The sequence below is a fragment of the Chelonia mydas genome, chromosome 10 (assembly GCF_015237465.2).
Source record: "Chelonia mydas isolate rCheMyd1 chromosome 10, rCheMyd1.pri.v2, whole genome shotgun sequence".
Classification (NCBI taxonomy): Eukaryota; Metazoa; Chordata; order Testudines; family Cheloniidae; genus Chelonia; species Chelonia mydas.
The window spans coordinates 8,085,927-8,101,482 of NC_051250.2; the positions used below are offsets into that span (position 1 = coordinate 8,085,927).

The 15,556-nt window shown below is 51.0% G+C and overlaps 1 protein-coding gene across 7 annotated transcripts in view; it reads right to left on the reverse strand.

Moving 5' to 3' along the window:
- LOC102941049 (myosin phosphatase Rho interacting protein) overlaps positions 1–15,556 on the reverse strand; it is a 171,835-nt gene that overhangs the window by 74,962 nt on the left and 81,317 nt on the right. For all 7 annotated transcript variants that reach the window (XM_043523615.1, XM_037910287.2, XM_043523617.1 and 4 more), the window contains exons 4-5: positions 11,449–11,600; positions 422–506 (exon numbers count right to left, since the gene is read on the reverse strand). In XM_043523615.1, coding sequence (XP_043379550.1) covers positions 422–506; positions 11,449–11,600 — 237 coding nt within the window. The remainder of the gene's footprint in view (positions 1–421; positions 507–11,448; positions 11,601–15,556) is intronic.

Consider the following 15,556-nt stretch of genomic DNA (forward strand, 5'->3'; position numbering starts at 1 on the left):
GGGACGATCAGGGGTTTAATGCAGCTGCTGTAGCACTGGCTGCTACGGGGAGTTTTAGAGCCAGGCTAATGAGCACTAATACAGCACTTTCATCTTCGAAACTGGGGGAGGAGCAGTGAGCTCGGAAAGTGACATCCGGAAATTAATTCACACCATCGTTGCTGCACTGGCTCCTCCATTTTACCGCTCTGCACACCCAGGAACAGGAGCGTTTTAAAGGGCCAGAAGCCCATTTCTCATCTCAACTGGGCTAACAAGACAGATGTTCCCAGCCGTCCTTGGAGACCAGCAGGGGTCCTGGGAGAGAGCCAATGTGAGGAGACAGACCATTCCTGGCTCTCCACTCTAGTCCCAAGGGATCCAGCCCCTGGAGAGAACTCTGGATCATAGTGAATGACAGGGGGTCGCTGCCTGGGGTTACCTGCGGGGTTGGTGGCTCTACCTTCCTCTTCTTCTTCTGATTCTGCTTGTTTGTCCTCGGGTAGACGATCAACATCTCCAGCCACCTGCAAACAAACAGAGAACTACAGTAAGGTCCTCCCCAAGGAGCAAGACGGGCAGCAACAGGGGAAAGGCACTGGCTGGACAGCCCGGGAAAGAGCTCGCTCCCAGCAGAACTCAGTGTCCTCTGGATTCCCAGTCATTGGGCTGGCCAGGGAGGCACTTGGCTTTTAGACCTGCATTGCTTTAGTTTGCCCCCTCTCGGCTGGGCTCAGGGTCATGGAAGATGCTGTCTGAACTCTCAGCTCCTAGTGTAATAACCCTTTATGCTTAGCTGCTATTGTAAAAGGATGTGGGGGAGCCCAGAAAATAGGTTTGGGGATAGAACAGAACACCCCCAACTTCACCCCAACTCGGCTTAGAGTCCAGAACGCAATACCACTGGGTGCCATGGATATATGCCAATACATGTGGACACCTGGAGGTCCTTGGTTAAGGAGTGACTTGATCACAGTCTCTAAGAATTCATCCCCTCATTGCTTTACCCTCCCCCACCCCCCTCTTCCAGCCTGGGCCCCTAGCAAGCCCCTCTTCCCCCACAGCTGGGCTGCAATCCCTACTGGGCTGTGCCTGCTGACTCCACTCACTGGCTCCAGCTGCTTCCTCCATGCTGCTGCTGCCACCGTCGCCTGGACTCGGGTCCCTGCACCACTGCCACCGGCCCAGCATTCCCCCCCCCACACACACACACCCTGCATGTGCTGGGGGAGAGGGGGGGAGTAACAGGTACTGCAGAAGTAGGCTCGCTCTCCAAATCCAAATCCTCCCACCCCCAACCCACGCCAGTAATCGCTTCCCTTGTGTGCCAGCTGCTGCCGCTGCACCTGCCTCCAGAGAGGCGCTGTCTCAACCAGCTTCTGCTTCCTGGAAAGCAGCGAGGACGCGGGAAGGTTCTGTTTTACCCGCACCTTCCTGATAAGCAAGGGGCACGCCCTCCAGTTAGAAAATCTAGGCTCTAGTTAGAACAGGAATTAACTCTGGGAAGTTTTAGGGCCCGTGTTATACAGGAGAGCAGACCAGGTGACCACAGTGATCCCTTCCGGCTATACAATCAGTGACTCTACATTGTAATAACTGAGCCTACAAATTCATTCTGATTGTGAGCTCAACTGTAAGGAGTCAGTGAAAGTTCATAACCACCTAAAACAAATGCTGATGGAAATAGGTAGAACAGGGAGACAAAGACTGAATGAATCCAAACGGAAAGACCCACTGATATAACTCAAAGACTGTTAAGATCATGCCTGGTAAACAGGAAAAGTGCAGGACTGGAAATCAAGGTGTCATGGCGTCCAAAATTGGTGCGTTGGAAACGAGGCCTAACTGGTGGACAAGATAACGAGGGAATGGGCTATTCCACCAATCAGTGGGGGCCTTCACAGAAAAGCTTTTGGGGAGAAACATTAGAAGACACAGATGCCGGCTGACTGAAAGACAGGAGAACAGGAAGGAGTGAGCTTCACCATCATTCCTGGCTGCCACTCCCACCATCTCCTGCTACCCTGGGATCCACTGTTGCTGGATCTTCATCATCCTGAAAGATGTTCTGACCACATCAGACCAAGAGAGGGACCCAGATGACATTGCCATCTTCACTGGCTCTGGCTAAATCCCAACCACTACCCAGGATGTGAGATTTGGTTGTTCCAGCCCCTGTCCTCTTGTGGGTCCTTTTCCTCCCCCATCTTATTTCTTCTTCTGATCTCTCTCCTTCCGCCTTCTGTCTAATAAGAGTCAGGCTTAGTCAGCCACAACTGGATACTCTTCAATACTGCTATCAGCCTGTGACCAAAGAGGCAGCTAAAAGCAATGCTCTAAACAGCCCAGTGCTGATCTCAGTTTGCCAGGCCTCAGTGTGAATAGAAGACTGTGTGCTGTGCGATTGCAAGCGAAAGTCAACGCCAGAGACAGAAGCTGAATTTTCTCTCCTTGCAGTTCTTCTCTCTCCTCTCATGCATGTTTGTCTTGTGTCTTTTAAGAAATGGGATCAGACCAACAGCTCCAGCCCAGCTCAAATCCCTTTCTCCTTTCCGCAAAAGGGCAGTTTTTACCATCTAAGAGACTGTCAGAATAATTCCTTCCAAAGGCTTTCCACAGCTAACGGGAAAGGGAACAAGGGACGTTGCTAAAATGAAAGCTTCATACTCCAAATTTCAAAGGCTTTAACTGTTTTTCCTTCTTTTCTGTATCTTCAATAACAGGTTAAAAAAAGATTTTCAATGATGTGTTTGCCACAGTACTAAGCAGGCTGAGGTCTTGTATACTGAACCTCGTAAACAACCACTGTTTAATGTTGGACAGTGACCTGGTCATGTTAACACCTTTGCCTCTTTGGGCCCATATAGTCCATCTAAATTAATACAAGTGTCCCCTTCCTGGACCCACAGAATACCCATTCTTCCCTCACCCGCTCTTCCCTCCATGAAGAGCAGAGCATGATAGCTTGTTCCAGCTCATAGGTGGGTTTGACCACGTTACCGGTTGGATGCTGTATTCTGAAGCCATATTACTCTGCAAGCAACCTCTCCACTGCCTTCCAGCAATGCAGTGAATGTCATCAGAGCTTGGGTGGCGTCAGCATTTCCATTACTAACCCATATTTTCAGGGGTTTATAACTTGACCATAAAAGCTCCCTCCGAGCAGGAACTTGGCACGCACAGAATCTCAACTTCTCGGAGCTCATTAGGGACAACAAAGCAAACAATACCCAGAAGTTCTGCATCTTCCCAATAGACAGTAACCACAGCCTGAGGAGGAAGAGTTCTTTTTGCAAAGGTTGGGGCTGGGGTGGGGCGGAAGAGACCCAGCCACACAAAGCTACATAGCAACTCAAAAGACATGAAGTGCAGCACAGAATTCCAGGACCACACAACCCCACCTGCCACCCTTGTCTCTTAGTTCTGAGTTACAGCCCCTCCAATAGAGCTGCGGAGCAAACCCCAAAAGGAACCAGCATTGAGGTCACAGGCAAAATGAGTTTGCTGGGTCTCATCCTAGTTCAAGTGAAGGTTTGGCCTCATCGGAAAAAAACACAAACCATTTGGCACAGTCCCTTCTCAAGAGAGGGGAAAGATAGGAATGATATGGGGGGAGGGAGGGAGGGAAGGGAAGGGAAGGAAAAGAAGAGACTGTAGGACAGGACCGGGATGCATCAGGGAAACCTCACAGACCAACCTACTGGAATGTATCTGCTAGACAGGGCTGTCTGACTTCCGCTTTCAGAAATGCAAATGTTAACTCCATGCTCCCACTGCATTTTATTGTAGAGTAATCCACAAAACAAACAGAAAGGAAATTCAGCATTAAAAAGGCCAGCCCTTGCCATGAGTCAGTTGTATTGTGAATTCCTTTACTGGCTCTTGTCATGTCCAGATAAGCAGCCCATACATCTCAATCAACCTGGTTGCAATCAGGATCCAATGGCTGCTCCAGATGTTTCGTGCTTCGCTTCACCTAATTTCCTCCCCCCCACCCCCGGGTTGAGTGTGTGCGCGCAGCTGTCGCACGAGTTTTGGGACAACCACATCAAGTGGGTTTTGGTTAGGCAATAAATATCAGAAGCACGCAATGGACGTAAGACAACTCTCTGAATACGGGAATCTTAGCAGAGTGCTGCAATTGCAAAAGAAAACTACCATGGCTTGAAACCAAGTGGGATGATTAATGCCATGGTTGGAGGCAAATGCAGAGTTTCAAAATAAGATGCACAAGAAACCAGCCCCACTTTGCTTTGCAGCATGCTGGTCTCTTAGCACTACCCGCAGGGAGCAGAGTGGGGTAGAGTAATGGAAGGCAGAGCTGGATAGTGGAGCATGGGAGAAAGGGGAAGTCAGGAGATACCAGAAACAACTGCGTGACTGGGCACAGCACAGGGATCAGGGGAAGAAGGGAGGGGAAAACATTTTTGCCAATGCTTCAGGGCATGACCAAGCACAGCAGGAGAGTCTTGGGGGAAGCATGAAAGTGTCTGTTACATCGTAGGGCATAGCCAAGTGGGAGAAACAGACCCCAAGGGGAGTTGGGAGGAAGGGGGAGGCTGGTGTCCCATGACGCCATAGGGCAGGGGAAGAGTCGGAAAGCAGAGCTCAGGGGGAGATCCCCGCCTGTATCCAGTCAATATCACCACACAGGGGAGAGAATGGATACAGTGGAGCAGATGTTAGCTGGAGACCCAGAGCGGGTGAAGCAGGAGAGAGCGCTGTACAACGGGCCCAGGGACACTCTGCTCACTCCCCTCTGCCTCTCACTTTCGGTTTCCTTCAGCTTCCGAACTGATCATTACATGATCAGTCAGAGGTTTATAGAAGTGAGAACACCACCGCCTCCCCCACAACAAGGAAGAGCCCCGTTCTTCCCCGCTGACCTGCCAGCCAGCCCAGGAGCACAAGTGCAGACAAAGCACAGACATCTAACTATGGTGCCACCTGGATTATGGCTTCAAGGTTTTAGTGCAGACAAGGCTGCTGATTAGCCTCCCACTCCACCAAACACAGGACACTACTGGCTTATCCAAGGGCTTTGCGGGCACTCATCAGCACCTCCTCCTGTAAGAAGAGATCCCAGCCTCCCAAACTCCTGTCACTCCCCAGCCTCAGGAAGGGAGTCCCAATCTTAATTAAAAATCAAAGCATCAGCCCCTCTCTACTGGGAGCCCCATTTGGTGCTGGGAACAGAAATCCCATTGGCTGCTCCCTCTGGCAGGAAGAAAGCTCACTGGGGCAGGGAAATCAGAGTTTCTTTGGAGGAAGGTTTGAGAGCAAGGCCTGGCACCAGTGAAGTGGGGATGGAAAAAACAGGAGGGGGGAAGGGAGAAATCATTTTACACATAGGCCATCCGTAGAATTGTGCCCCCTTCCCCTCTGGGACTTTGCCAGAGGAGAGGATATGGTAGCGCTGCTGACTATTGCCCTCCCAGCTGTTCATTCTTGGCATCCCCAACATATCATCTCATCTTCCATATGGCCAGGGAGGGGATTCGAGGCAGGCTCCTCAGCATCTCAGCTCCACAGCTGGAGGGGGGCCCCTAAAAACAAGCTGCCAGCACAGCTCCCGGCTGACTGCAGCCTTCAGAGCTTCCTGGTTTGGGAGGGGCAGGAAGGACTCAGGGTTGAGAGAAACGTAAGAGTCCATAGCGCAAGATAAACAAGAGATCCCAAGCCCAGTCTGAGATCCAGTTATTCCTTACGGTGTGCAAAGTGCACGCCCCCAGTGCTATGGAAACAACCAAGAGGCTTGCAAGATGCCAAGGTACAAGGTCTTTGTCCTACCCAGATATAACACAGCAAGTGTAGAGAGCAAACCGTGGGAGGGGAGAAAAGGAAGAGAAGAGGGGAGACAATCTGGATTCTTCTGTTTGCTAAAAGAGCTGGTTGAGTTCTTTCATGTGAAAACCTTTCCTGTCCCGTCAGAAAATGCAGTTTTGTCAGAATCAGAGTTTGCTGGGGCAGGATCAATGCCAATTTGGATTAAATTTACCTAGCGGAGAATCAAAATCAAAAATGTTGTTTCATAATGTCAAATTGTTTCATTACGATAGAAAAAAGCATCAACAATTTTTGTTCCAACATTTCCACCCTGAAGAACTTCTTGGAAACTTGCGTAGTAGGAGACTTTTCGCTCTTTCAACTTGCTATTCTGATACGGAACAAAAACTAATTCCAAGACTCTGATATTTCCCCTGGGATGACAATTCTGCTCTTAACCAGCTCCGTTTTCTCTGCTAACGTCTGCTAGCACAGCATCAACATGCCAGGCGAGGGTCCTGTCCCAGGGAGCTTACATTTGAAGGAGCCAATGCATAGAGGGGAAGTTATAACTATGGAATCGGATGGTGACTCTAGCATGGGCTTGGCAGTACCGTGAGCTTGATTTGGATTGGGTGTGAGGGAGGGGATACTTTTGGCAATGGGGAGGGGCAGAGTAGTGATTAGCGGTGGAGCACTAGATGAAGAAGGTACAGAGCACTGCCTGTAAAGGGAAAGCAGGTAAAGGGAAGCAGCCCAGGAGAGGAGACAGCAACAGGGACAAGGAAAGATCTCCAGGTGCAGCACTGTACTGGCATGGTTCTTCCATGCTCGAGTCTCACCATGAGAAGACAGCTGACCCTGTCGGCTCTCAGTTGCCTTGCTCAGCAGCTCAGTACAGGCTCAGCCTCCCTATTCAATCAGAATAAACCTGAGCTTCCCTTTCCGTCTCACCCCACTAGGGGAGAGGGAGCATTCATCCCAGGCCTGAAGATGGGGAAACATACAAGGAATTCTCTCTATTTAGCAGCCCAACCTTCAGTGTTTCTAAGCGACTGGGCATCAGCAGCGGGCACAGGAGAGAAGAGTTATTTCATTTTAGTTTTCCTCTTAAGGCCAGTTGCTCTGCTGGAAGCCTGGCAGCAAGCGATCCAATTACAGGAGAAAGTAATCAACCAAACCTTTTCCACTTTCCTTCCCACAAAGGACGAGCAGAGAGAGCTACCCAGCTGGGATGACAAGAACAACACAAGAGAGTAAAACATGAGGGGAGGGAGCGGGGGGAAAATGTGCCAGGCAACAGTTCCCTGGAGACGAGACGGTGCCCAGCTGTGGAACTGCTAGAGGGAAGCATGGTTCAGAATCATTAGACCCAACATTCAGGGGTAGAGGGGGTGTTTAAAAACAACATAATTAATAGAAACACCATGAAATCTAACAATAAATCCCCTGCAACCCAGTAACTATGAACTGCTCCCAGACGTTAGGTATTCAGCGGCCTAATGTGAACCTTTAGCGGGTCTCACACCATCTCCTAGCAGGCAGGCGTCCATGTTATTGCCACAAATTGTATTGATCAGAACTTTGTGGGCAGCCTGCGAAAAAGCATGAGGGATGGAGACACCACATAGAAGCAACAGAGGGAACTAAACAGAGTGGGGATGGGAGGGGCAGAGAAGAGCAAAGAGAGACTATGCCATGGGCTGTCAAATTCACAAAGCCAACCTGATTTCTCTAATCCTTTTCAGTCACAGGGACTTTCCTCGGGCGGTCACCTGTAACAGCAGAAGGTATAACATTATCAGACAGAAGTCTGATTTAAGGGATGGGTCCCTTCAAACATTTCCTGGCAGGGTCAGTCCCTGCAGCTGGGTGCTAGAGTATGAGAAACAAACATGCTATCAAGAAATTGAAACAGATCAATTTAGTTCTACTCTCAGATCTGAGCAAAGAGCAAGCAGTGAACAAGCCACACAAATGGTGGCAAGGCTGATCGGGCACGTTCCGTTCTCTCTGCGTTAGACCCACGGGTCAGGAGAACTTTGCTATCCACAAGGGCTCCCTTTAACGTTGCAATAGGGGGCTCCGTGGAAAGCCACCGCACGGCTCACAAGTTCCATCTGATTGAAGGTGCATTCTACGGAATCGGATTATTGCATTTAGTGCTATGAAGGTCTTCAGACCAACATTTTCCAAGACAGCTGCACAGTCTGCGATGGGAACCCAGAGAAGGGACTCTCGGATTTGAATGCCCAGTGACGCTGCTTTTCTGATGGGAGGTGCCACCTTCTCTCAATCCCTGCATAGAAATAGGAGAGAGAAGCCATCCAGCAATTAAGAAGCAAGAGAAGAAATGAGGAAAGCCAGGGGGCATATTAAATGGATGCTGAAGTGCTCTGAAATTGAAAAGCAGTAAGTGCCTGGCCCGCAGCCAGCCTCCAACTCCAGATTACAACCAGCTCAGTATTAACCTGTCCGAACAGGACATTGCCACTTGCTCAAATACTTGGGAAGTGTTGGAGGACTATCGAAAGAGGTGGACACTCATATACTAGCAGCTGTTGCCATGTTTCAGACCCTTCAATGGCATCCGTGGGGACATCATGACAACAAGTTTGCTACACAGCTCCGGATCTATAAAACCGTGGTTAAACTACCTCTCTTGGTTGTTCCGCAGTGAAACATGGGCACTGAAGAAGGCTGAAGAGTGACAGATTGAGGTTTTTGATTCTCGTCATTTTCATCAGGTATAACAGAGGAATAGAAGGTATATTAAGTAATCAGGACAAGAGCAGTGATGCTGGGTTTGGTTCCAAATATCTTCAACTGCCTCCATCAGCACTAGTCTGGTTTTGGTGGCTTGCTTGGTATGTGCATATTTTTAGGATGGAAGACCAACGAATTCCAAAGCAAGGACTGCTGCTCACAGCTGACAATCATGTGGTCGCCAAAAGCTTCAATGGTACGGTGAGATCGCCGGTGACGGACATCAACTGAATATTCAGCCACACCTCCTAAGGACATCGATAGAGATGTCCCTTTGGGATCTGCCACGATGCTGACGACGAAGACGACTACTCCAAGTCCTGCAGTTATTAATGACATGTTCATGAGGGGGACTAGCCAGCTGGGTCATAGATCAGGATACTGCGGTATAAGAAGCACAGACTACAGCAACATGCCTCCTCCTTAGTGCTGATCCTTCCCTAACCTACCCCTTTCCAGGCTCCTGTCCCTTCCTGACCCCCCGCAACTTCATCCCTACCAGCTTCTTGACTGGTCTTGTAAATGGCCAGTATTTGTTACCACAAAGATACAATCCACTGACGAGACAGACCAGGGACATCACTTCCCAAGCGCTGTGAGCCAGTTCCATTTTCAAAACACTTTGCAAATGCTACCGTGTGTTTAAAAATTCTCCCCTTCCATAAGCCTCCTTCCTGCAGTATGTCAATAGGTAAGATGTACATCAATGGGAAACACAAAAAAAATCAACCCTCTGACCAAAATTTTCAAAGTAACTAGAGATTCTGGGTGTCTCAATTCTGGGGTACCACCAGAGACACCTTAAAAACGGACCTGATTTTCCAAAGGCAGATGTCTGAGTTTCAGAATGTGCTGGAGAAGAGCCCAGAAGGGTGCACTCCCAACTTCAGGACTTAAATGCTCCATCACTGATCATATCCCTGCTGAAGTCATGCATGATTCTCATGCAGTCAGTCAGTCCCCTACGGGCAGTCACGCCGCTCTATTACAAGTGCCAGAGGTCTGTGGGGATCTGGGGACAGGAGAGGAGAGAGAAGAGGAAAACTAGCCAAGTGGGAAAGGGCAAAAGTCAGTGGAAGATAAATGTCTGCTGTTAAGGGGGAATTACAAGCAGCCCATGGTATCATCAAATCCAACCATTAGCAAGCAGTTGCCAGTATATTTTCAGTCTCAGTGTAATCCTTCCAGTTTCTTCCCCAGAGTATGTGTTTATGCCCATCTGGTCCAGATGTGCAGCGCACAATATGCCAGCACAGCCCCTGTGCTCACTGTTGAACTTGGCTAGCTGGACTGTTTTGGCTTCCAATGCCAACGAGCACAACAGTGATAAAGGTGGGCTTTGCTTTCCACCCAGCCCCACAGCCTCTTGGAGAGCAACACACTGGAGAGTGGCAGGGCTTGGCTGCCAGCTGGATTCAGGAGGCACCAATGCAATTAGAGCCTCTCTGATATTAGAGGTTTATCACCCTCATAATACCCATCATTAAATATATGCACATCGCAGAGCTGCCCTGCCAACCAAGCGCCAAATGGTCAAACACTTTGACACTGATGCTGGCAGATGGCCCAGGTACGGGCTGCACACACACTCCTAGCCATCGCTCGGGCTTCCTGGAAAATGCAGGATTGGAGCTCAGACCACAGAATCCATCCCCTTCCCAAAGCAGGTTCCGGCCTCACTTCCCTCCCGACATCCTGTATCAGACACTGATCAGAGCCAAAAGGCAGGTACTGTGCAGAGCAAGGCAGAATTCTGGAACAGAGCAATTTCTGTAGACCTGCAGCTACACACAACTGCACATGCTGCTCAAACCAGGACACACTGGGGCCAAATTCTGCCCTTGGTTACAACCCTCGGGTTCAGTGAGGCAACTGAGGGCAGCATCTGACCCACTGCTTTTACAAGAACAAGGAAGACACAAAGCTGGGTTAGTTTATGAGGCCTATTTAGTACCATACTATAGCTTGGACGCAGAGATGGGATCTGCTACTATCACGGACTTATCTCTGTTCTGACGGTGCATGACCGACCCCTCTTGCAAATCGTCCTGTGGGCACTGGGCTGTGCAATGAGTGATGTGCACCCATCATAACTTCATAGCGTTTATGGCCAGCGGGGACCTTTAGAACTTCTGCTCTGACCTCCTGTATCTCTCAGGCCATTAAAGTTCACCCTCTTACCCCTGCCCTGAGCCCAGTGACTTTAGACTAAAGCATTTTAATCCTCAGGAGCCTCAACTGTTGGAACTGGTGGCAGCGGTACCTTCAACAGTCAGATGCCCATGAAACACAAAGCACTAAGAATGCATTGGGGACCCCCCTCTCTAAAGCATGGGCCTCAAAGAATGGAAAATCCAGCAGAGAGGAACAGAAGACAACATGGGCTGGGCCAGCACACGTCCAGCAGAGGGCAGCAGTGCATCTTCACTCCCAGCCAAGGGCCACATCAAGGGGTGGTATCACCCCATGGCAGAAGTGGGGGAATAACTGACACTGAGGGACGCTTTGAAAGACTTTGCCACCGTGTTCCATGTCGCAGTAACAATGAGAGCTTTCCTTCACCACCCCCATCCATTTGCCTCCACCTTGGCAGGAGCACATGTTAGGGTGAGGCTTGGGCTGGCATAGTTTTCACGGCTTTCCACCCCTGGGCATCTCTGTTGAACTCCAGTGGAAGGGGGATAAACACGACGGTCGCTTGGGTTTTGTGAACACCCACCACCTAGGAAGTGGATGGAGACCTGCCACAGAAATAGCTGTGGGAGGACAAAAGACACTACCCGATTGAGCGGGATTCAGACAAAGCAAGAGGTGCCATATCACAAGTCGCTTGAGCCGTCCAGCCCTCTCGTTCTCCAGTGCCACCCCTGTGCTGCAAACCTAAGCAGAGAACCCCACATGACCTCCGGGAAGGTAGATCCCAGGGCCTTGACTCACCCACTGATGATCTCCTTGTTCTCAGCTCGGATGAAGTGCTCCTTCTCGGGGGTCAGGATGCACAGGGAGAACTTCTGCCCCGTCCGGCTCTCCCCATCCACAACATCCGTGCACTGGTTCATGTTGATGGTGCCCTGTGGGAGGGTCGTGGGCTGGAACAGAAGGAGGCAGGTTTTAAAAGGAGGAGCCGAACGCCGCCTGGTAGCCATCCCACCCCCACCCAGCAGCATAGAACCCGGCACTCTCCACACATCTATTCATTCACAAGCTCAGGAGTCCAGCTGACTGTGCCATCCATAACTCTGCTCCAGACTTTCCTATCCCACCGCCCTTTGCCCAAGGCAAAGCCTCACTTAAGCCCCTTGGTCTCTGACAGTTCGCAGAGCCCGCCATGTACAGTCCCAGCTCCCATTCTGGACAGGCAGCCCTTCCCCTCCACGACCCGCAGGAAGTGCTACCTCCAACCAGGCAGATTCCGCAACCACCCAGGGCTGGGGGAACCTGCTAGAAGAATCAACTCTCCGCTTCGCCTGGTGTTTACATCAATGCTCACCGCCCCAAAGATTAAGAGGCATTCAAACAGAGTTCCATGGGCTGTCCCAAATACTGTTCCATTTATTGCTCACCATCATATCTGACCTGCCACAGCTCCTCCCTCCACCCAATAACTCCACATACCCCCAGGCTCCCACACCCTGCCCTCACTACCAGCCTTCCCAACACCTCTCCCAGTCTGGCTGCCTCCAATCCTCCACCACCATTTGCTTTGGTAGAGGGACAGGCTCCTCCAGGGCCAGGGGAAAAGCCAAGCAAAAAAATTGGTAACTTGCTCTCAATGGCAAGAAGAGTTATGAGCCTTGGTATCGAGGTATTCCTACATGACTATCATTCGTAAGAGACATCAGGCCCCTGCTCCCCTGGATGCTTCACAGACTGATTGCTGTGTAGACACTCATTCACTGGGGGTTACAGAAGACCTTCCCCGCAGCACAGACTGACCAGCTGGTAGGACAAACATTACATACCCAGGCACCCCATTAAAAACGGCCTCACAATTCCAACTCCAAACATAAACTGCAGGAGGAAACAGCAGCTGCAAGGGCTGACATGCCCCCACGCTACAAAAATAGAAAACAAATGGCAGGCAAAATAACCATCACACACAAGCGCAGACAAAGCAGAGTCCCGGCTCTGAGCAGATGCTTCTGGTTCTGACTTCCTGCAACTTGGCCAGGCCGGCTCTGGGATCAGAACCCAGGCAACAGCCGCCGTGATTTCAGGCAGCTGTCGCTAGCACGATTCCCGGACCAGCCCAGACGGGACCTTGTGGAACATGGTCTGAAGGCTACCCTGTAAAACGGTGCTATTTTAACTGAAGGCCACAACACGCTGAGCATTAACTACTTGAAGTGGGGGCTCGGGATGGGCAGGAAGGGGACTACAGGTCCTAACAGTGTAGACCATAGACTAGAGTCAAGAGATCTGGTTCCTGACCTTTAACACACAGTGTGGCCTTGCAGTATACAAACAGCACCACCCCGGTGTTTTAACCTTGTTCCTGAACCGGGAGTCAGCCCTGCTAGAATCCAAGGCCAAGAATCAACAGAAGGAATCAAAGATTTTGGGCGCTCGACTTAAATCCCTTTACGAAGGGGCCTCCTTTTCAGAGGAGCTCAGCACGCTCCTCTCAAGCTAGGCACCCAAAAATTGAGGCGCTGAAAAGCACCACTGAAAAATCTTGCCCCAAAGCTTTAACAGGGCTCAAGAACACAGTTAACACACGGACTACACCACAGGGTAGCCTCGCTCTAACTGCTGGGTGCTGTCATGTGTGAGCAAATCCCTCCACGGGGTAGCTAATACAGTACAGTGCAGATAGCGCTGTAGCATGGCTGCCAGCAAGCCAAGCTAGGCTCCAGCTTTCCACAATGCCCCCAGCTGATGCTCAAGGCACATGGGATATGACTACGCTGCATTTAAAAACCCACGCCTGACCCATGCCAGCTGACTCAGGCCCACCGGGCATGGGCTAAGGGGCTGTTTAATTGCAGCGTCAGCGCTTGGGCTAGAGAAGTGAAGGGATCTCTCCCCCACCAGGAAGAGTGCTCTCACGTCATGCCCCATTTTTATGGCCATGATTGCGCTCCCGGTCTTGCTCCATTTTGTGTTGTTTTTCTTACACAGACACAAGGGCTAACGTCACGCTGCTCCGGACCTGACCCTTGTCCGAGGAGGGGGAGGAGGAATCTGCTTTTTCATCTGGCTGGGCGGGCAGCCAGCCAAGCCTAAGCACACACTCTGTAGGATTTTCCCATTAAAGTTAATGAAACATCGAGTTTGCCGGCATCTACGCCTGCCGGCCTCGAGGCCCCACATTAATCTGCCACGGCTGTCTAAGCAGGTGCCCGAGCCGCTCTTACACGTGTGGGGAGAAGCAGGGGGATGGAAGGAATTCAGTTCCCTACTATCTGAGAGACACTGAAGATACAGTCGTCACCTGGGAAGATTATCAAAGAGACAGCAGCCTGTGCTGGGGGGTGGGGAGAGAGGGGAATTTCCACTGCCTTGGGCTCTCCAACACCTGCAAGGCCATGGCACAGAAAGGCCAGGCAGATGCAGGAGTGTGTTTCACAGCACCTGCATGCAGGCCTTCTCCTCAGGCCACAGAGAAACCCAACCTGTGGAAATGATTTCTACAAGGGGTGGGAGAGAGTGCGACTCAGTCACCAGAGTGGGAGGTTGGGAGTTCAGAAGACCAAGAATCTACGTTCACCTCTGCCACTGACATACTGTGCGGCCATGGGCGGCCACTTGGCCTCAGTTTCCCCAACTGTGAAACAGGAATAATGCATTTCAATCTTTGGGAAGTGCTTTGAGAGCCAGGGACAATAAAGGTGCTAGCAGTGCCCAGCGATGACTCAGGCTCAGTCTACACTATGAGCTGGGGGTGTGATTCCCAGCATATATTCGTGCTACCCCTCATCAGGCTAGTGAGAGAACAAACAGCTGTGTAGTCATGGTCGTATGAGCGGCAGCAGCGCAGGGATGGCTTACCTGCATCAAGGACATACCCACCGGCTTCAAGCAGGTTTGTACTCGCTGCAGCTAAGCCATGGCCCCACTGCCCATGCTATTGCAGCTACACTAGATCATAGTGCAGACGTAGCCTACGGGACAGGTGGTGTACATCGGAATTCCTCTCCCGACTTCAGCAGAAAAACACTGAGAATCTGGCCTTGTTACATCATAGTTGGCGTCTTCTTTGTTAAGGTGCTGCAGGGCACAGGAGAAGTGTCACTCTGTTCCCCTCTTTCGATTGCTGGAGCATATTCTCCCCCACTGATCCAGGAGAGGAGGAGTCCACAGCAGCCGCCACGCCCAGGGCCAGAGGCCAGGGAAAAGGTCGGTAGCGTCAGCACCCCTTTGCTACGCTCCCCAGAGACGGAGACGGCAGGATCCTGCATGTCCTTGTGGGCAGGGGAGGATTTTTTGCATGCACTTTTGTAACAGTCTTTGGGATGGACTCTGATCCAGCGATGGGAGTGGAGTCATTTCATCCTCAATCCACAGAGAAAGAGTTGGGTTTGAACCAGGCTCTAGACATAAAATGTGCGCTACATGGAGGGCATTGCAATCCACAGCGAGGCGCATGGTTGCCCCATGACACCCCTTGCTGCAGGACAGTCCAAGCCTCGGGGTACACTTGCCGGCAGCATGTAGAGTGCAGACACCGCACACCCAGCCAGCCTGGGTAGAAACAGCAGTGGACTTGACTTGGATGAGCGGCCTACATGCCCAAACTCCCAGGGTAGAGAGCCGTGCAGGGTATGTACCTGTCCAAGCTCTGCCTCCCATGTTCAGGCTGCTATTTCAGCAGCGTAGCATCCCACTGACAGAGCCTTTTCCTGCTGCAGTGAAAGGCTCTGGCAGCGGGGAGAGGCTACTGCAGCTCCCCTCCTGCCAGAAACCTTCCCTGCTGCTAGAGCCTTTCACTGCTGCATGCAGCCACACATATAGTGCCTGAACTCTACACACCGCCACAAGTATAAACGTAGCTTAAGATTCCAGCTCTGCCTTCTCCCTTTCATGTGGGCTGCAAAGGCCTAGT